This window comes from Paralichthys olivaceus, chromosome 15 (genome assembly GCF_024713975.1).
Source record: "Paralichthys olivaceus isolate ysfri-2021 chromosome 15, ASM2471397v2, whole genome shotgun sequence".
NCBI classification, from domain to species: Eukaryota; Metazoa; Chordata; class Actinopteri; order Pleuronectiformes; family Paralichthyidae; genus Paralichthys; species Paralichthys olivaceus.
In genome coordinates this window covers 12,693,044-12,715,957 of record NC_091107.1, presented here as the reverse complement: position 1 = coordinate 12,715,957, position 22,914 = coordinate 12,693,044, and the positions used below count along the sequence as shown (strand labels likewise).

At 39.4% G+C, this 22,914-nt stretch overlaps 2 protein-coding genes across 3 annotated transcripts in view; one reads left to right on the top strand and one right to left on the bottom strand.

The window, feature by feature from the left end:
- ppp3ca (protein phosphatase 3, catalytic subunit, alpha isozyme) overlaps window positions 1-12,485 on the bottom strand; it is a 28,246-nt gene extending 15,761 nt beyond the window's left edge. The window contains exons 1-6 of one of the 2 annotated variants that reach the window (XM_020085954.2): window positions 11,906-12,485; window positions 7,529-7,729; window positions 2,451-2,575; window positions 1,639-1,750; window positions 976-1,121; window positions 743-882 (exon numbers count right to left, since the gene is read on the bottom strand). In XM_020085954.2, coding sequence (XP_019941513.1) covers window positions 743-882; window positions 976-1,121; window positions 1,639-1,750; window positions 2,451-2,575; window positions 7,529-7,729; window positions 11,906-11,960 — 779 coding nt within the window. In that variant the 5' untranslated portion in view covers window positions 11,961-12,485. The remainder of the gene's footprint in view (window positions 1-742; window positions 883-975; window positions 1,122-1,638; window positions 1,751-2,450; window positions 2,576-7,528; window positions 7,730-11,905) is intronic. The other variant, XM_020085953.2, reaches the window with a different exon arrangement.
- cxxc5a (CXXC finger protein 5a) overlaps window positions 1-22,914 on the top strand; it is a 57,236-nt gene that overhangs the window by 12,961 nt on the left and 21,361 nt on the right. Inside the window, exon 3 of the mRNA XM_020085361.2 lies at window positions 21,621-21,902. The gene's annotated coding sequence lies outside the window, so the exon portion shown is untranslated. The remainder of the gene's footprint in view (window positions 1-21,620; window positions 21,903-22,914) is intronic.

The window sequence follows — 22,914 nt, the reverse complement described above, 5'->3', positions numbered from 1 at the left end:
TTAAATTAGATCTCATCAGCACTAATAATTCAGGGTTAAAGCAACACTGGAAGGAAGTGGTCTTAAAACCTAAATTATGTACTAGCTTCGCCAAGGAGGTTTTGTTTTCACCCCTGTCTGTTTGGTTTGTTTGTAAGCAGGATTATGCAAAAACTACAGATTTCCTCAACACTCGGAGGAACCATGCAATATGAGTCAGGGAAGAACCCATTCATTTTTTCATAACATTTGGCTAAATGTCCTTCTAACCTGACATTAAACACAGTCACAGTAAGGGATCTAATCCATGTCCACACAGACATTTAGCAGGTTCTTTCAAGACGCATGTCCCAACCTTCCAGCAGGTTTGGTGGAAATTCGTTTAGTAGTTTTTGCATTATCCAGTTAAAAATCAAACAAACCAACCAACCAACACACAAACCAACTAGAATGGTTCTCAATAGAGCACATACCTCCACCAAAACCCAAAAGACCCCTTATATTCAATCAAACCGCACCAAATGTCATATACTCATACTTAACAGGCCGCTAAGTATGCCTGATTATTTATTTCTTGAGAAATTCACAAACATTTTGAAATACCTCTTATAAAGAATGTTAAAGAAAGTGTCAAAAAAAAATAAATCTTTTCAGTATGTTTTGCATAATCCTGCTGACAAACTAACAGCTATGAAAACATCTTGGTGAATGTAATAACACAGTGGAATGCAGCGGCTCTGGGGGAGGAGCAGAAACATCTCACCTGTAGAAGTAGGAGCAGCCTCGCACTGTGTTGTGGCTGAAATATTCTTGGGTTTTCTCATTGCCAAAGTCTTCCAGAGGATCAGCCCACAGCAGGTCACACATGGGCCCGAAAGCTGGCGGCTCCTTGAATCGATCCAACTTAACATAAAGAAACAGAAGTGCATTAAGAACACACAAACACACAGTGACTGTTCTGTGAGATCTAGTAGTGACAAGGCACTGGGTGGTTACCTTTTTAATGTCATCTAAGGTGTGTATTTCAGGTGAGAGTCCACCATGGACACACAGAAACTGTTGGTTCATGAGTGCAGCCAGGGGAAGGCAGTCAAATGCATCCATACATGAGTCATAGACCTGCTCTGAGTACTTGATTTTACCTGAGAAGAGACACAAATGTAATTAGTTGCAGCAGTTTTAAAATTCACAACATGACAACTAGTCACAAGTCATATTTGTATTTGACTAGTGCTTTACACAAACACCAGTATGGTATTAGAAAAATGCACAAATCAAAGAGAGGTGAGGTAATATTTATAACGCCATGAAATAACATTAGAAATAATGAGAATTGGTTCATTTATTTTTCCGTCATGTCTCTACATTTTCTTTTTCGTGTTCTTTATGTGCATCGGTTTGCATGTATGCATACTGGGACATGCATGTGTTTTTCTTTCTACGTTTTTTTTAAAGTTTCAAGTGTTTACGCATTCTTTCTTTTATAATTCCAACTGCCTTTTTTGTGCTGTCAAACAGAATTAACTTGACAGTTCCCACAGACAGGTGCATTACTTGAAATTTTTACCGAAAGTGCTCCCGGCTACGCATGACATTTACAAGTCAGAGAGAGAGAGAAAGAGAGAGAGAGGGGAATGAAAAACACTGAGAGATACTCACATTCTTGTTTGAAGGTGAAATATTCTGTCAAATGTCTACATTCATGATTTCCACGAAGTAAAAATAAAGTCTTTGGATAGAGGATTTTCAGTGACCAAAGGTATAAAACACACTGTTGAAGCAAACACATAAACAAAATGTTATTACCTGTGCATGGATGCAAAAATAGACTGTATATAAAGATGGAAGACACGTCTCCACCTCCTCCCACAATCCATTTGGGAGAAAGAAATTATCACATGGCCATGAAATAATAACGGATGGTTATGGTATGGAAACTAGAGAATAAGTCCTGCACCGTACACTGACTCTGATTGAGGCCACACTCTGGTGGAAATCTTTGCAAATAACTGTCAATAAAAACATAGGGCTCTATCCTCATGCACCATGGAGCACCGTGCAAAACCTAAATCTTACAACGTATGTCCTGCTTAACATGCAGGAGGGACATTTTATGATTTGTACTGCAGCCAGCCACCAGGGGGGGATCGAGATGCTTTGGCTTCACTTTCAGGGAGCTGTAATGTCGTCCATCTTTATGTACAGTCTATGGCAAAAATCAGTATAGCATGTTACAGTAACCATAGGCAGCTCTGTCTATTCCTCAAGACATACTTAATAATAATATTAATGATAAAAAACTTTATTTATAGAGTTCTTTAATGCAGAAGTAGTAGGGCTAGGCATTTTACAGTAAAAACAAAAAATATTATTGTTAAAATTAAACAATATGAAAGACTTAAATTAATCCAAAGCCAAATCAAATAAATAGGTTCTCAGTTGTCCTTGAAAGATATGCTAATGGTTTTTACCTCAATACTGAAGTAGCCGCGGTCAACGTAGTCTCCGAGGAACAAGTAGCGCGTTGTCGCTGGTGATCCTCCCACTTCAAACAGCTTCATAAGATCAAAGAATTGCCCATGGATGTCCCCACACACTGAAAGACAATCAGAGGACGGCAACCGTTACACAATGAAAGGAACTCGCTCTGTTTTGTGCGTCTGTCTCTGTGTGTACATTCATCTCTGTGCTATCATTTGGTCATTCTGGCATCATCCATTGATTAACTCAAACAATGACAGTAGTCTCACTCCAGGTCGACAAGGCTGAGTGGGCAGCCCCTGAAACCCACTCATAAATAAACGTATGCAGTTGTAAATATGTTTTCATGAAGCCAAATATCAAACATGGCTCTGTTTCTTTACACAACAGCCATATTGTGTGAGTTTACATGTATGTGTACATGTGTAACGCCTGCATTTGAAAAGAGCTTCTCAGATGAAACTTTTCTTCAGCTTTGGCTTTGTTTGTTAGATACTTAATTGCTTGATATCTAAGCAGTAAATTACTTATAAGCTGTCAGTGATAATGAAGTTTACTATACAGTGAAATATAAATGTTATGTAACCATACACATATATTATATTATCTGTTAGTTTGCAGGATTATGCAAAAACTACTGGACACAAAACTTGGTGGAAGGATGTGGTATGGGTCAGGGAAGAACCCATAACATTTTGGTATGGATTGAGAATTGGGGGCAAATTCAGGATTTCTTTTTCACTTTATTGAACATTGTAAGATGAGTGTTTATAAACTATTTCACTGATGTTTTTCAATGGATAATTAATGGAACTTGGTGAAAAAGAAACTGATGTTCAGTGGACTATGCAATTTGGTGCAGATCCAGATAAAAATCCAGATCCAGTGAATTTAAATGTGGTTTCTTAAGGGGACTGTTGGGCCTTGGTGGAGGTATGTGGTCTCTAAATGTGCCATTCTCGTTAAAAGATGTAACAGCCATTGGCATGTACACATTTATACATTATTTTATGCAAGAGGCTGACCCTCCCTCAATGCTTTCCACCTATCAAACATAGTGTAAATTATATTTATGTTTGCATATACCATCTTGTAGATTACCTTATCTTTCTCAGCTTTAGAGTAGAAAAGTTACATAAATACAAACCAAACCATACTTTTTCAATTTTCATAATTCAATTAATGATAATTATATACAGTATACATATTGTTTTCCTTTCATCAATTTAGATCTGGAACTATATAATGTGGCAGCTTACATGCATGTAATATGAGTGATGTTTAACAATGGCGGAGTGACATGATATAAGCTGTGATGTGCCACTCTGGTTGTGGGTAGTTCAGTTGGATTTGGACATTGAATGTGAACAGAGTTACCTAGATGAAGCTGTCACTGTGCACTTGCTCTACCTGCAGCCCTAAATTATTCTTAAGGCTCCGGAGAGAACCCTGCCTTTCTGTATTTTTTAATATTATCAATATAAACATTTTATTCTTAACTGCTTAGTCTTTGGAGCTTCTCAAATGTCTCAGCAGAGCTATAGACGAGGCCGTGAGTAATGAAAATAATATTCCTGCAGAATATTAAGTATAATCTATCTACAATTATGCCTCTTCCGACTATATAAAAAAATTTGAGCACTTTGATCTGTGGACATGATCAAATCATTTTTCTCAGGTCATCATCCTCTTGAGATTTCTCTGTGCTCTTCGGCTGAAAGGTCTTCGCCCTCGGCAGACCTCAAAGAGTCAGGAAAAGCTTGAGCCCCCAGGGAGATGCATACTTTTTCATAGTGAACACCATTGCTCTGGAGTGCAAACCTACATCTCATTTCCTCGCTGCCTTCAATTTTTCATTATCATCTTTCTCTGTCTCCTTCTCTCCTACTTATCCTCCATCTCCTCTCTCTTCTCTGGCTCCTCTATCAGCTCTACAGTGGCCTTCGCCCACTCAAAGCTTAGAGCAATGTGAGTGGGAGACTGCCTGTGTGACTAAAGCAATCAAACACACACACACACACACACACACACACACACACACACACACACACACACACACACGTACAGACACAGACACCCATAGAACGAAAGATTCCCAAGTGAATAAATGCCTCATAATATATGAATCCAACACACACACAAACACACATAGACATTCGAACACGACTCACAAAGATATAAAACAGACCTCCACACTCACTCCGATACACAACGCTCAGTTCATCATCCATATTTCATGCTTAATACATAAAGCCTCCATTTTCCTGACGCCAGACGAGATGAGGAGCCCGAGACTTCTCCTCAAATCAACATGCGTTTCATCAGTTGTCACCTTTGTTTCAGATAAACAATGTACTTTCTCTGAAGAAAGACAATTGTGCCGTTGTAGAACTAATTATATGCATAATTACATGTATATTTAATATCACACAGTTTTGGGTGAGGCTGAATGACGAGCCGAAGTAAAGAGAACCTAAGTGTGTGTGGGATCATCATGCACCAACATCACATGTTCTTGTTGCAAAGGATTTACATGAATTTCAAGACTTTATCAAACAGCACAGAGGTGCATGCAGAATTTTGTATAACAATAACTTTGATTTGAGCAAAATGATGATACACTTTAGGGCTCAACTGCCACTATTCTATACTTAGACTACTCTGATGGGCATGGATATCAAGGGCTCTATCAGCATAGGACCAGGAATCATTTGACTGTTTTAATTTCGGAATTGCACCATCAACATTGTGGCTGAATAGTATCATAAGCTGCTTTCAGACATGCACTGAACTCTGCAGTTCCTCTGTATGTTGTCCAGAGGAGGTGCATGTGTGAACACAAATGGTCAAGTGAGATGCTTCGCTTCTTGAGACATTCTCCACCTGGCCTCCTAGTAGAAAGTCAGTAGAAATCCAGGAGAATCTGATGTGTGAAACCCTGCTGTGTCCACACACGTGGAAGATGTCAAGAGAGTTTGTGGTGATAAGAACAAATTCAGGTGTCTTTGTGTCCTAAAAGAAATCGCGTGATCTTCGCAGCGGAGTTAATACGTCACTTCCTGCCTCCGTCTGCTGCACCCGGCTGCACTGCCTCTTGCCTGAATAATGCGGAGGATTTGTGCAGAGTACCCCCTGCTGTGTTGTGGATGTGGGAAAGGCAGATTGCAGTTAAACTCTATCCAATTCTCTGGACTCTACCGACATGTCACGATTGAAAACGACTATATGGTCTCACTTTGAATCCAACCTAATTGCTGCAGTCTCATAATAATTATCAGAATCATTTATATATTATCTTGTATATCATAAATCATAAATATTATTGTAGTATTATTGTTATCGTTTCATATTATTGTTATTATCAAAACAACATTGTTATGCCGTATATTAAACACCACTATGACCGAAACACTATACCAACCTTTCTGTCCGCAAGGCATGCAACCTGTCCAAGATCACACCATCACACACACACACACGTCTGTACCTTTATGTTAGTGAGGACATTGACCTTCTACGTAAAGTGCCTTGAGATAATGTATATTAGGATTGAATTGACATAATGCTTTTCCCTAGCCCCTGACCCTAACCTTAACCACCCATACTTAATGCTTAACCCTAACCTAAACCCAATTCTAACCCTAAAACCTAGTCTTAACCCTCAAACAGCCCTTTGAAAAAGTGGGGACCAGCCAAAATGGCCTCACTTTTTAAAAATGGCCTCAATCTGGGGTCTTTGCTTAAAATGGTCCTCACAAAGGTATAAGTACAGGAACACACACACACACACACACACACACACACACACACACACACACACACACACACACACACACAGTTAATCTATCCTAATCTCACTTCTCTCCTCATATCATCACATTCTTAAATAACTTAAAAACTTAAATATTCTCTATTCTCACTGCTTTACTGCTTCATACCCTCATCCTATTACTTTTATCCTTTGTACTGTCTGTATCTACATATGCCTTCTGTCTCACATTACACTGGTGCTAATAGGGTTTGGGTTTAGGCACCAATTGCAATGCCATAGTTTTTTTTTCTCTACTTTACTTTCAGCAATATGAACAGTTATCTTTAAAACCCTTCCATTCTGCAGTTTGTGATGAGAGGCCTTTTTATGAGAGATACAGTGTTTCTGAAAATGTTTTGTCTATTTAAGCAAAAAAAGATGATTCTACTTGAAAGTGATAATTTTCTGTTGTCCAATACTTCGGTTTGTACAGTCTATGTTTAGGACCAAATACAGGGGCGTTGCAACAGGGTAGACAAGATAGGAAATTGCCTGAGGCCCTGAGCTTAGAGGGGGGGGAGATTAATTGATTATATTTGTCCATAGCAAACACAATTTTTTGAGAACCCACTTAAATTCTTAGATTGGCTTTGTACAGGCGACTGCAACGACAACAAGGTCGGAAACCCCCTAACAAGGCCCCATGCCACTATGGTGTTCTGCCAAAAGTCATTTTAGAGGTTTGAGGTTTTGGTTGCAGACTTGAATGTCTTGTACGATGATGTGTGTGGATGATGTGTCTGGGATGGTGGTGGATGGTTTGTACTTAAACTTTAGTACTTCATTGTTGTTTATGTGAATACACAGTATGCACTTTGTTTCTAATTTTGACTGTAAAAGAATCGTTTGAGGAATGGAATTACATGGTTTGGTGTCATGTGTTTCTGGGTTTGCTAGTTTGATGTTTGGGGCCCTCCCAGGTCCCTTTTGCCCCAGGCCCTCAAAGTCCCTTGAAATGCTCCTGATCAAATGCAAACACTTTGCGACAGTCTCATATGCACTTTGCCTCGTGCTTATTAGCAAATGTTAGCATTCTGACATGCTAAACTAAAATGTCAATAGTTTGTCAGTGTTGTAGTTCAATTCTGGCTGCAGAGGGTCATTTGTTTGTTGCATGTCATTCGCATAATACCAGTGCAGTGTCAATCTATATCTTATCAGGTGAAATATATAAAAGCTGAATCATTGGATTTTACACATGTGGCAGCTGACAACATGCTAACTGCAGCAGGAACATGTCTCTAACAGGATTCATACCTGTAACTGGTGCCTCGATGTCCAGGATGGTTTTCTCTTGTCGCAGGATAGCTGCCCCCTCATCTATGATTCGCAGCGCCACGGCCTGCTCTACGCGGCCCTCCTTGGTGAGGTGGGCCTTCAGGAGATCCACCCGAGGCTTGCCTTCGCAGTCAAACACTTCCTTCATAGTTAGGCGGTGGCTCAGGGGGAAGGGGACCGCTGAGGAGAGAGCAAAACCACTCAGGCGAGTTTTCATGTCAAGACGAACACAGTCCTTGATTGTTTCTACCACTGTGGTGAGAGAAAAACGGCATAAACATCATTCCGTGAATAATACAAACAACTTCTTATCAAGGAATTGATGCAGAAATCCTATTTTAGAAACCCACCAATGCATGTTTTGCCCTGGAGGCAACAATGTGATGCCACCGCCTCCATCTTTGTTGACAGTTTATGTACATCTTTGGCATGAAAGCATCTTCATTAAACACGGCTTTGCTTTACATACCACAGAGTATGTGCTGATGTGAATCAAACAAGAAACTCACATATCTTGAATGATTTAGAAATATACAGTATGTGAGACGCCATTAGTATTTGCCGATGTTTATATTTTATAAGTAGTCAGTGTGCATTTAACGTGGCAGTGTGTTTTGAATGTTTCGTAATGTCTATTTGTAAACCAAACATCATATGCTTTACTTTAGATACAAATTTTATATATAAATCTCACTGAATCTTGCATTATATATTGAAAACAATATGATTTGATAACAGTGATTCCAGCACAGATGAGCAGTGACTTGTTTACTATTTTCTCAGTGCTGGATAAAACTCAGCTAACATGTAAGCACTTTCAATTCACCCAGCACTCTCCCTGCATCGCTAAAGCCCGTGGCCATTAAAATGCACCAGTCACCTACCGACAGACTGCCTGTGAAACTGAAATCCAACCTCAGATCATTACTTCAGGGGCATCGAGGGTTATTCATTAGATCTGCCGCTGATCTCCGTGTGCTGTGACCACAAGCTTTCAGGGCCCACGTATTGATGTTAATCTACAGATAATCTGGCTTAACACAGAAAACTCTTTCTAAGTGTTGGAGTCATAAATAATTCACATGGGAAGAAAAAAAAGAAGTCAGATGAAGTCCAGTTTCACAAATCATTAACAAGATGCAAACACACACATAAATACACTTAACACAACGATATTCCAGAGTATGGCCATTCTCGCCAGTCATTAGCAAGCAGGGCCTTGCAGCAGCATCCAAATGTAGAGAAGACAAAGGAAGAGTCTCAAAGCTCGGGCCTAACTGAACATGACCAACACGGTATTTAATAATGAATGCCCAACTGGAGAAATCTCAAAGTCTCTGCTCCTGGGATAATGAGGTGAGCCCCGGCCAGTGGATTTAATGGGACTAACATTTTTCTCAGTTTGCAGTGCGTATCTGTGATGGAGATGTGTGCTATGACACTTTACCAGCGAGAACAAGCTCAGCATATAGTCACCACTCAAGCTCCCTTAACTTTTGTTTCAGTTAGCGTCATTATGCACTGATGAATTAGCTTTTTATTTGATTCTCAGCACGTAATGTATAAATTCTGCTGCGGAAATCGCATGTTATTTTTTGACACTGACGTCGGCCCTCATCACTAAAACCTGTCGAATCTCGTTGTCTTTTCAAGTTGACATCTTTATCAGCACCTCTTTTTCATCCTGAAAAATGTGTATTACTTTTTTTTTAGTATTGCGTCCATCGCATGTTAGACTGCACCTCTGTGCCCACTCGCTCGCTGGGACTTCTCTAGAGAATTTCCTGCTATCATTTCACATGGACTGGATTCTCCAGTTTTTACCTCTGGATAATCTTTTGAAAATGTTTTAGTGCATCTCTGAATGCAGCTTCTCAGACTTTCAACCTGTGCTTAAATAAAAAGTAGAGCCAGTACAATAATTTACTGTACACATCCTAAAATGACAGCAAAAGGTGATACAGAAATCCAAATCACACTTTTTCCACTAATTAACCTAAACAAGACATTTTACAGAGACACACATACGTAGCCGCAGATACACAAGCCCACTGATATAGATGTAAGGTGGAGGGATGAAAAGCTGACTTCTGCTCAGCACCCAAGCAGAATTGAACTATGAAATACTGTATGTTGCCAGGCAACAGCAGCAGCAGCTGACTGTTGGAGTACAGCCAGTGCCGCCACAGAAAACTGCAATTTGCATTGGAGGCTCAAATGGATGCAGTAGGAAATGCTCGTACTGTAAACACACTCAGTTGAGACACCTCAGTGTCAGCATGAAGTTCGGACTGTACACGCTTGTTATCAGTGACTTCATTCTGCAGGAGTGTGTAGTTTGAACTCTATTTAATTGGACCTGATAGTGTGCGTTTCTACAGGGTCCAGTAATCCTGCACAGACCCAAAGTCATGGAAATCTTGCTGCTTTTCCTTCACCCACACCCTCTGTAGCTCCACCTGCTGTGATCTTCTTCATTTATACTTGAGAGGCCGCATGACTAATTTCAAATGTGCACATAAAAGCAGATCTATTCTGCCAAACACAAATATTGCCGCATTGTAACCATTCATAAATTATTAATTCGAGTGTTGTTGACTCCAATTTGCATATTTACCCCTGAAAGCTGGAGTAAATGTTTTAGCCTGACGCGCGGCCTGCTGAGTTTAAAGCTGATGTTCTGTGTCTCGGTGCAACGCTTTTCATATTGTTGCATAATGGATACTGTTCTTTTAACTGTTACAGATTTTCGTGCTGCATTTTTAGAATACAGTGACATCAAGTTTTCTTAAAGTGTGTGAAGAAAGTAAGATACTTCACAGGTGTACATACGTGGGACCTTGTCCCTGAAATAACTGACCTGAATCTGCCTCTCAGTGACGTGCTGTGGAAAAACAAACTGCACAGACCAGCAGTTATCTCTTTAGATATGTTCTGTCAGGTTACAGCGTGTTAAGGGAAAAGAGAAGCAGAGAGAAACTTGTACATGTACACAGGGATAAAAATAGCTCGGAGCAGCTTGTAGTATCAGTGCTCAGTAGTTTACTGCTCGTACTGCACATGATAACTGCAGGAAACGTCCGTCTCAACTAATCAGAATCCCAATCGTCTTGATAGCTCACGTTGATCACCTGAAGGATGCATGATTCAGTCTTTAATGTCTCTCGCATTCTCTCTCACTTTTCACTTTTTAGTATTCTGGGGATTTGACAAAATGGATTTTACTACTGAATTCATAGGTTTAGCTGTTTAAAAAAATATGTGTTATAGACCTGTATGAAAGTCAAAAATGTACAAAAGGGTCAGAATTCTCAACTCTTATTTGACATATTTTTGATTTCATTATCGCTGTGCCAAAGAAATAATGGCAAAGGTTTTTTATGATCACATGCAGATTCAGAATCACCTCAAAAACAGTTTGTTTGAGGAAACTATTCAGATGTCCTGTGTCTGTCATGTCACACTGAAGGTCCACTAAAAATGAGTCACAACAAAACATAGTTAAAGGTCCTGCAGAAAGGACCTGGCTTATAAAGCTCATTCTATCGTACATTGCATGCCTGCAGTCATTGTTACATGCAGGGAATGTACCTCACAGTGCAGATTACGCTGTTTCTACAACTCTGTCTAGCCTGAAAGGACAAAGTTGTTAATGCTGACTGAGCTGCTCGGCCACAACAGTAACACACTGAATGTGAATGTATTCATGCACACTTCTGAGTGTGTGAGCTGATCCACGGTCACAAGGAGCAGGAGCTAAATGAGTTATGGCACGACTGTGAGCACTTCATCATCCTCCATTGATCCAACTTGTATCCTCACTAATTCTCTTGACTGAGCAGCCTTCACCACATCCATTGATGCAGCTCCTTGTAGACATTTTCTAATGAAATTAAAAACATGACTGGCTCCTGGTCTTTCAAAAAAAAACTCTGTTAAACATCAATTTCATGCCCTTCTTCTTCTTCTTCCTCCTCCACTGGCCCTGTGAAATCCTGCTGCATCACTGCCTCATGCAGCTCCTATATATTCAGCTGTTTTTTTCTCTCTCCCCTCTAACCAGGCCAAAAGATGCAGTGGAATCGTGACCGCGAACATTAAAACAGGAATAACATAAATCAGCACGGTTGATTATATTCCACATCTCCTGGTCCCTGGTGCTGATGCTGGGCTTCGAACCGGATTGTTGATCAACATCAAAGCTCCTGCAGCCCACTATACCACCACACACACAATAATGAACGACATGGAAATAAAGGCCATGTTCTGCCTTAACCGCAAGGAGCAGGGAACACTTGAGATGTTATGTAATATCTGCACAGCCAGCACCAGGGAAGAAGATGTGGGCGAACTTACATTTCACCATCCGATCGGTGGCGTTTAAGACGATGTCAGCGTTAGACATCTTCATGGGCAGTTTGCTGTCTTCGAGGCTGAAAGCGGTTTTTCTCCCTCTCTCTCTCTTCCTCCTCCTCCTCTACGGATCTTACTCTCTGCTGTGTTTGTTGTCGAGATGCGACTGATGATGCTGTGGCATCACTCAGATGATGCGCCCCCTCCGTGCGTCCGCCGCTGCTGCTGCTGCTGCGCCGGGTAAACACTGCTGCTGCTCCCCGGGCAAGGATGGATGGATGCTGGATGCTGGAGGGGCTGCTGATGCTGGAGGAGCTGCTGATGGTGCTGCTGCTGCTGCTGCTGCTGCGGGGCTAAGCTGCTGATGTGGGGGAGGATGCACAGAGAGAGAGAGAGAGAGGGGGGCAGAGAGAGAGAGAGACGTGCACTATCCCGACATGGCGGTGAAGGGAACTCCCACGCAAATGTTTCGCGGGACTGCCTCATGCTGCCATCAGATGGACGCAGAGACTGGGGGTTGCCCCACTCGCACGCACTGTGCGCCATGTTTTCGCGTTTTCTCCAAACGTTTTGTTTCGCCTTCATAAGATGAGTGCGCGTGGACCTTGCCCATTAAAAACATGCGTAACATCTATTATAACGTTTTTGATCATGCACGCGAGCGCACGTGCACGCGAACATCAGAGGGAGTTGGATTATTGCTGTGGAGGCAGAGAGTTGTCACTTGGTGGCGACAAACAACCAGCTTCTGCAAATTGAGCCACTTACACCTGCAATCTGCCAACACAGGACCATGTAGAATACCTCAGCAGTTCATCAGTTACTATGAATCCATGGATCCTTCATGGATCCTTCATAATATTCAACCTCAAATACTGAGGAACCTTCTTTTGGATCCCTTAGTTTTGACTGTCAGCTAATCTTCACTCTCCATGACGCATCTGTGTGTCTTGCTTTTCTCTTCCAACACAATGAACAATCTTATGTGTCCCCCAATTTAGACAAAGCTCCAGCACAATAATGAGACATAATTCTGCTTTTGTGCCACAAGGGTCAATAATTGAATCCACCAATTTAATTCTCAATGATCCATCGATTTACTACTGCTGCAACCAAATTTTGAATTTGGGCCTAAATAAGATGTATGTATTCATTAAATCTTTAGGCTGTGGTTCAGACATCACATCAATGTTAATAATACAAATTAAAAATGTATGATGATGATGATAGCTTTTATTATTCAGACTATCATTCATCTAAAACCTCAAATAATGCAGGACCTATATTTGAACTTTTGATCCCTTAGTTTTGACTGCCAGGCCATCTTCACTCTCCATGACACATCCCTGTGTCTTGTTCTTCTTTTGTTTCTTAATGATCCCAAGTTTACACAACAAATCCCAGGAACTCACACGACCCCTCGATTTAATCTCATTTATTCATTTCATTGCTGAATGGGAGACATTAGATATAAATTGGTAATGATCACATCAGAAAGAATTCAAGATTTACAGATTTTGAATACACATGAAATAGAATATTCAGAGTTGAGGAGCAGATGTGCACATGAACATAAGAAGGCGGTTCCTTCTTGTGTCTGTTGCAGTTCCTAGAGTCCACCAGTAGAGGCAGGAGAGATCTACCCTCTTTTCTTCTTCATTTTAATAGAATGTTACGTGTTTGTGCAACTTGTTTTTTGGGGTTAATACATATCACCCTCTAGTCATTATAATTAGCCCTTAACAAAAATACAATATATCAACATTGATAAATACAAAAACTATTAAGACACTGTTCCTATTTGTGCTTATGCATCAAACTCTTCCTTTTTAAGCTTTGAAAATTGTAACTCATTTTCTATGATTGAATTATACAACATCCTAATGGTTGTGGCGAATTCAATCTTTCATCTTCTAAATAAACAAGGGAATAGTTAAGGTGTTATACTAACATATTGACAAAATGGTTTCATTTCAAAAAGATACATAACAAACTTCTCTGTTGAGGTCAAATGTGCAGAAACTTCTAAATCGGCTGCTTGTTTTCCAATGTCTCATCTCAATCATTTTCTAGTTATTGTTTCATACTCATGTAAATATTTTATCACTATTTCTGATATAAACTCTCGACCTGACCAAATGAAAGATTCACTCCCAGCATCTTCGTTGTAAATGGATTTATCGCTGCTTTCAGCAACAGTTATAAAACATGGCCTGATACATGAGCGTGACTCTTTTCAATTCTTGTGACCCTCGCTGTCTTTTCATCTTCATTATTGCTACAGGCAGCACAAGCTAAATAAAACTCCCTGCTTTGGAGAGAGGCTTTATAATATATTTTTTAGTAACATTACTGTCTTCTATTTCTTCTCTTAGATTTTAGTGGTAGAGTTTTGGCAACAAGAGACATTTTATTCATAAATTTATTTATTTATCAGTCAAACTCGACCTGAGTCATGTGATGTTGGAATATTGTGTAATCGTTTTTATTAAACAGTCATTAGATGCTGTTTACCTTAAAAGCTTTTTTGTATTTAACATATAAAAAATTAATAAATCTTTGGTATAAAAAAAGTCACAAAGTATGAAACCCCTGAAGTCCCAAAAGATGATATTCTTATTTTAGTGGGAACAAGAGAAATATGTTGTGCACACAGAGTTAAAATCTGCGTAGTAAAGACATGACTGCCCAGTGCTTTGAAGACAACTCTAACTCGCATTCATAGCCTTCAAGAGTTTGTTAATTTCTCATGTATTATGTTTGAAACATAGTCCCTCTGTCGCCTGAGCCTGTTGTCATTCAGTATCGGCAGAAAATGATTTCTGACAGTCCTGTGTTAGCTGAATTTTCTCCATGCTATGGTACAAATGTGGTAGCTGTGTGCATCTAAGTGAATAAAACTCAAAAATAAAAAATATCTTGGGCGCACAAAATAAAAAAACAGCAAACACAAGCTTCATTTAGTATAATTTCCCAGTGATTCGCAATGTGTTTAATAATTAGAAGTAATGCATTTGTAGCTGTTTGAATTTAATTATTATTCTGTGAGTCTTCCTCACTGCTGTGATCAGATTTAATCATGCATGCACTGTTTTAGAAACACACCTCACAAACAGAAGCAAACAGATCAAGATGGTTGCACTCAAGGAGGAAACATGCTGTTAAACCAGCGTTAGGATGCAAACCGCTGCCAAATGTTTTCATTGAACGTACCCTGGGTGATCAGCAACAGAGCAGCAGGAAAGCTGGCTGGATTTTTGGTTACTTTGATTTTTTAGGAGTTTGAGAAACACAGAAGTGTAAGAGAATACATTAGGCCTGATTCTGGAATGTTGACACTCAGACTACTTTCAATGTTTTAGATCTTAATCTTGAATTTTGATGCTCAGCCTCAGGATATGTTACTTAATACATAAATATGTACATATTGAAGATATGTTGAGGATATATACACTATAGGAAAACAGAAGTGAATCAATTAGCCTGTTTGCAGATGTATACGTAAAATTTGAACTTATGTATGTAAATGTTTTCTTCCCATCTTTCTGTCCAATTTTGTCATCATGGGATGCATTCAGTTTTCTGATATATTTCTTACTTTTACAAAATCCCCATTGAAAAGAATGGACAGACTCAAAACAAATGCATGGCTCTTAATTTACTCTATACACCACTTACACTGCAGTTTATACTATTCATCTTTTTTTACTTTTTCCAACTTTTCACAATACTTAAACTGCTTTTTCAAGCCAGATATTCAGTTCAGCTTCAGCTTGTGAAGCCAGTACTACACCATACTTAAGATACTACAGTATTCATTAAACTATTTCTCAAACACCCTCTATGAAGACCTGCCACTAGATGGCGCTCTCACCCTGATTTTCGCTGCAACATCAGCAACAGCTGGTGTCTGGTACATATGAGTGTTTAGATTCAGAGACTTGATCATCTGAGCAGGCAGTGACACTGTGTGTTCAGTGCCACAAGCTGAACAGTTGTTGATGTCATTTTGTCATGTTTTGTCAGTCAAGACAATAGAACCATTGCTTGTCGACATCTTACACTGAGCGTGTGAGTAGTAGCAGGATGAATAATACATCTTCAGATATCATGGAGACAGTGTCATCAGGCAGCTTGGAACAATGAGACCTGCACAAAAGGTGCGACTGACTCCGGCCTGTTCAAGCTCTACAGGAAAACACATCACAAAATCCATAACACTTTAGAGATTCAATTGATAGCCGAGTGTCCAATAGCCTTCCTATAGGTGCCTGTGGGATATCCTTGAAGTTGCCAATATGGCTGGGCCACATAAACCAGAGAGAGTAATGAAAAACAAAGGAAACGATGCTGGAGTTTGTGCCTTTCTCCTTTTCTTATGATTAGTAGTTTGTTATTTTAACAGATCAAATCTTCCCAAATGAGAAGTATATCAAATTAACATGGGATAGTGGAGAAAGAAAAAGAAACATCCAGTAACAAAAGGACAAACAATTTGAGGAAAAAACATAAACACAACTACACATACAAAGGAAAACAACAACTAATATATACATCAATATGCCCACATGTATAAAAAAACCGTTAAGAAGTTTACAACTGTAAAACCAGAGACTAAACAAAGTATACATCTCAAATTGATGCAGATCAGATCATTTAATATATATGATTTAGGGTTATGAGCGCGAAGTACCCAATATATTAGAGTTGTACAGGTTTCATTACAAGTCATAGTTCTCCACCGTATCAAGTGGAAGGGGCAGTCTGGGTCCAATCACCAAGTGGTAGACTTAAGTTAGTTAATGTGGAGGGGTCACCTTAAATACATAGATTGTACCTTTCTCTTGTTCTTTGGTCTGAATTGGACCAAATAAACCACATTTTTGAACCTTTTGTTTTTATTGTGCTATACAGAAAAATAATAATTCATAATGAGTTTAATTTACTGCCTAAAAATCATTACATTGCATGGTTTTAGAGCAGCAGACTGTTAAGAAGGAAGAAAATAAAATATGATTTACTTAAAAACATTTCTACAGTACCAGTGACCTGTTGGCAGCTACATTTGCTGACACTTCTGACCCCCCCACCCCTGCTTCAAACACTGTTTTTGCTGGCGTGCCGTCCTGGCACAAGGGCAGGAGAAAATGGCACAAAGAAAAGTCCTGTTCCGACACACTGTGGCTTATCCAGCTGTACGTTCCCATGTAATTAACTCACACTTAATTATATGTCCTGTCAACAGCAGAAGCAATTAATTTAATCACAAGACATATTGTATGTGACTCAATTACATCACGAGCAAAAACGTCCCGGCTAGTAAATTCCAACAATTCACAAGTATATTAATGCATCCCCTTTTTTCTAAAGTATCTTAATCAAAACTGTCATATTGATTAATGACATGTTTTATAACATTTACGTGATACCTGTGTTCCTCCATGTACAAAGTCCTCAGGGTATAAAACACTACTTGGATTTCCTCTCTTCCACATTAGGTAATCTGGATTCATTTGTGCTATAATGAGTTAATTTTTTTCGAACTGTTCCACAGCGTAAGAATCTCATTAGTCCTTTTAAACTGCACTTCAACCGTGAATGCAAAAAGTATTAAGCAAAATGAATTTAAAATGTTGGCCAAATCTATACAGATTTAACTAATGGAAAAACCAGGATAATGTGTCTTGGTGATGTGTTGAGTCACCAGAACTGTTTCAATGAGCCATGACATTTATTAGAAGTCTCTGAACTCTACAGGCAGTATGGACACCATTCTTCTCTAGAAGATCTGCCCTCATTCAATATTTAGATGATAGTCACCAGTACCGCCGCCGTCTGTGGCTGAGGTGGTAGATCGGTTGTCCTCTAACCAGAAGGGGTTAGGGTTTGATCGCAGTCTTCCCCATCTGCATGCCATAGTGTCCTTGGGCAAGATACTGAACCTCAAATTGAGCCTCTGGATGTTTGTGTGAATGGCAAAAACCCCTAAACAAACTGTACTAGAAAGGACCAATTACAAAATCTCCCATAGTTGCGTCCATTTGTGGTTTAAAGTTGAGTTAGAGATTGGAGGTATTTCTCTTCAGGCACAGCCTGCGAGCAAATGAAGAAAGAGGCAACAGAACTAAATTGCTAAAATAGTTTTTTCATGCTCTCAGGCAAAATAAGCGATTTGCATGACTTTGTCAATAAAACACTTATTTCTTTTAAGAAAAAAAAATTTGGTGGCATTTTGAAAGTTGAAATGTTTTGAATAAGTCCTTATTTATGGCATGATATGGTACAGCACAGTATAGGATGGTAAGGTATGTTATGGCATGGTACGGAATGGTATGGTACAGCAGTACTGTAAAGTATAGATGATCTATAGAGAATGCATTGGGCCAAGAGGAGACAGGGGAGACAGGGAGAACCTGGTTTAGTGTAGAACTATTACTTCATGTTCAGCACGATTAGAATAACATGGGTTAATTTAGTAGGTGCAATTTTATCATTTAAAGAATGATTAAATAGTATCTTCTCTGGACTCAAAATAGCATTAAGACAACAGGAGGATTTTATTTGTGCTGCTGAACAATGAGAGGGAAAAGAACATTTGTGAGAGTAAGCTGAAGCAGAACAACAAGTCAGCCTCTCAAAAATAAAGGGGTGTGAAGAGTGTGTTGCAGTGATCAGTTGGAGACTATACAGGGCCTGCAACATTCCACAGTGTTGGAGAAAGCTGATGTTTCTTGTCTCGCTCTGCTCCCTTCATCCCTTACGTACCTCTTTTTGGGCCATCTTCGGGGGCTTTCCTACGGTGCCGGTCATGTGTGCAGCTGGGGATGGAGGCCACGCAACGCTAATCCTCCTCCCCAGCTCAGGAAAGTACCCTGCCTCCCTGTGCAGAACGAAAACAACAAAGAGCCGAGTGTAGCTGCAGCCTCCGGGGTTCAGTGCACCCACCAGAACATGTCCAAGAGTCACTTCTTGCTCCAATCTATCCATGCATGACTCCTCTCCTCTCCCATGCTGTCTCTCCGTGACCCTCTTTTCAACCTGTGAAAGACATGTACGAATCCAACGTGAAAATGTGCGAAGGTTTAATATTCCTGCCTTTCTAGACCACGACTGTAGAAGGTCGAAAGACAGGAGAAGCAGATTAAAACAGAAGAGCACGAGAATGTGGTCAGAGTGGGTTTTATAGAAACCAAATGATTTCTGTTCATTGTGTCTAATTCTATATAACTATATGAGACATTGTGTAAAACAATACAGAAAAAACTGGAAACATACAGTCAATGTAGAAACCAGTGACACTCTTATTGATTTCTCCAGAATCTGTTGACAATAGAGATGATAAAAGAAGAGAGGTGGAGTATCTCTGGAATTGTTAACAAAAAGCAAAACCTGGTTTAGCTACATAGCAGTGTTGCATCATGTTACATTGTCCGTGTATTTATATATTAATTTTTTAGCCTGTTTTTAGCCTGAAAGTGGGTTTTGTTGCTTGTAACGCATCTGTCTTTGTTTGTTACCTGCCTAGAGACGATAGATGTAAGTTAGCTTTTTTGCTAGAAACTGGCATGTTCTCATGTTGTGTTTTTTAACTGATGTTCATTAACATGCTCTGTCACTATAAAATAAACAGGTTGTGGAAAGAGTCAGTGAAATACAAAGCTGTTATCTTAAATTGTCAAAGTCTAACAAGCAGACATCTTAAAATTGATAACCTTCATTCTAAATCATTTTTGACGGTAATTAAGTAGCAATCAATGGTTTTCACCTGATGATAACAGCTCCCTTGGATGACAACAAGGCTCTGTGGCTGCATTCATCAAACATTCTTCAAATTAGTCAAATTCTGGGAATCAGCGTTTTTGCCTGGATTGATCGAGCATTGAGTGGGCTTAATGCGAATGCTTCAAAGAGAGTAGTGAGCAGAACAGAAGAGCCCTGACTAACATCACATGAACTGTGTAGCACCACCTCAAAATATCACTTGAAGGAAACCTTGGCAAACACATGCAACTTTTTAAATGAAAGTCATGAATCGGGCCACGATTTTCTCCAGTGAAAATGTATTCATTAAAAAACTCAGTGCTAAAGAATTGTGCAAAGCAGTGTGTTGTTTAGATGCAGCTAAAGGTAAAGGTGTGAGTGTGCAGTTTAACATTAACCTGTCAAACATCAGTGTCACATCCAGGGTCTTAGTTCAAAATGTTTCACATAGCTGTCATATTTCACAACAAAAGAATCTCAAAACACCTTCTCCTCTTCTGTACATAGGACAGAATGTGATTGTCCACTTTACAGGGGCAGATCCACGGGCAGGGCAAGGGGGGCACTGGCCCTAAATCTGATTGGCCCTTAAACTCCCCCTGTCTTCCCAGTAGCCTTTAATTACTAACAATACATGTATTTATTAAGTGTTATTTTTGAAGCACACAATGTGCAAGGAACAATTTTCAAAATATAGTCAGTGATGTGTTGCTTTGCTCCAAGCTATAGAGCTAACAGGGAAAAAATGAGGAATTGTGCATGGATGGTAGACCTATAATTGGCCCCTCTTTATAAATTGTGGCCCCTTTATGGCCCATGATGTAGAAAAATCCTTGTTCCACTGTACTACCACTTAAAATGCTAGTGAAGGTTGTGAAGATACTATAGCATCATGTCTGACGTGTCAACATGGCATTTCGCAGCAGAATGTATGTTAACATGTCATTTGTTTTCTTCAACTTTTCACTTACAAGTGTTACAAAAAAGTGTTAAATGGAGAGAGGAGGTGTGAATGCAGAGGTGATCGGTGGGGCTTAAATTAACTTTTTGAAAATGAGATTTTCTGCTTTGCTCATCTTGCTTGTACCAATGTCCTCTGTTGTTGTTGCTGCGTAATTCCACATCTTTGAGGAGAAAGTGACTTATATTCCACAACCTTAAACATTTTACTCATCATATCTTGAGAAGTATTCAATTTAGATCTTAACCAGGAAGTTACCCATCATTGAGATGAATGAGTTACGTTCTTTTATGGGCTTTTCTTAAATTTTAGGACAGGGTTGATTATGTTCACTCCATATTTCATTTTATAATTTCTCCAAATAAATATAAATCACATTGCAAACTAACTTAATACAAAATAATCAATATGGAGGAGGTGTTGTTGTACATTCTACATTCATGTTATAACCCGTTTTCTTTCTGGTTTTGCTGCCTTTGATTTTAAATGACATTGTATTATTTCACTTCTTGGCCTTTGATGTTTTTATTTGTCCCACTCGTGAAGCACTTTGCAACGACTGTTTGGATAGGTGCTATGTAAAGTTGCCTAATATCATTATTATTATTTTACAGGTTTTTTTCTGATTGCGATCATATTGTTTTATAAATTTACATTTGAGAGTTACATCTTACAATTCTAGAAAGTTACAGAAAACGAGTAAAACTGCCTTGTGTATCATTCACAAGTTGTTTTCTATTTCAGGTCATCATTTCCAATAATTATAAACGTAGAACAATATAAATTGACCTGTTTGGTTTTATTTGGATGATAAATTGGACGATGACAGTTTTGCGTGTTTTTTAGTATTTACTAAGGAGATAAGTGTCATGTTTACGAGAGTCAGAGCATATTTGTTTGCAGGGAGGTTGTTTGGCTACTGGCAGAGTTGGTAGAACACCCCCTCCTCTCTCTCTCTCACTCTCTGTGTCTCTCTCCCTCCCTCTCTCTCATCAGCTGCCGCGATATTTTCCAGCTCTGGAGCCTCAGCCGCGCAGCTCGATCGATTCGCATTGATTGTCCCTGACGAGCTGCTCCACTTTCTAGCCAATGTCAGCCAGTCTGCGATCGGGAAGGAGAGAAATGAAGGAAAATCTCTGCCGCCCTGGTGGTGTCATTTCCACACACTTAGGTTGGCCGCCTGCCAGCAGACAGGGGCGGCCCGAAGAGGTGGACTGGACTCTGGAGCTGAGGAGGAGGAGGAGGAGCAGGGAGAGGAAGAGGGGGCTGCTCTCTGAAGTAAGAACAAATAAGCAACACAAACCATTAACACACAATACAAACACAGGAAAATATGGAACATAAAATGTAGACAGAATATACATTTTAACAGTAATGCAACTTTATGACACTGAAATGAATGATAATGATATTAATGATTGTTATAATGATAATAACACTGAGTCAAAGTAATAAATAAGTAAAAATATAGTATAAACAAAGGGAAATATGTACCATGTAAACAAAATAAATACAATGTGAAAGTATTGCTCTTGTATGAAATTGACAATAATAAGAATAAGACTTGTGTTTACCCTCCACCATGTGACAAAGATTTCACCCCTTAAAGGTTCAGTGTGTAAGATTTATGTGATAGGGATCTATTGGCAGAAACTGAATGTAAAATAAACCTAGTGATGTTTTCCCATAGTTTGTTTCATCTAAATTGTATGAATTGTTGTTTTCTCTACCATAGAATGGGCCCTTTATATTTAAATACTTTATATTAAGAAGGAGGGGGGTCCTCTCCGTGGAGGCCGCCATGTTTTTTTGCTGTCGTCCAAACTGGACAAACTAAAACCTTTTGAGTTTTCATGACAACTGAAGTTCACCAAAGGTTCTCTTACATGTTGGGAAGGGGAGGGTGAGATGAGGAGTATTCAGCTGCAACATGCAACTTCACCTCTAGATGTCACTAAATTCTACACACTGAACCTTTAATTGAGTCCATTCCTCCACCAAGGACAGTCACCTTACATTCAAACTGCACCAAATTCCACAAACTCATAGATATCAGTTCACTATTTCTTTCCATTTTCTGAGAAATCAGCAAAAATGTTGACAGGGTGAAATGAGAAGTATCCAGCTGCAACATGCAACTTCACCTCTAGATGTCACTAAATTCCACACACTGAACCTTTAAAACAATATTCTTACATTTCAGAGAAATACAACCATCATATATTTTTTTGTTGATCTAAAAACCTTGATGTGACATATGACAAATTATAATCTGAGCCACAGTATAATT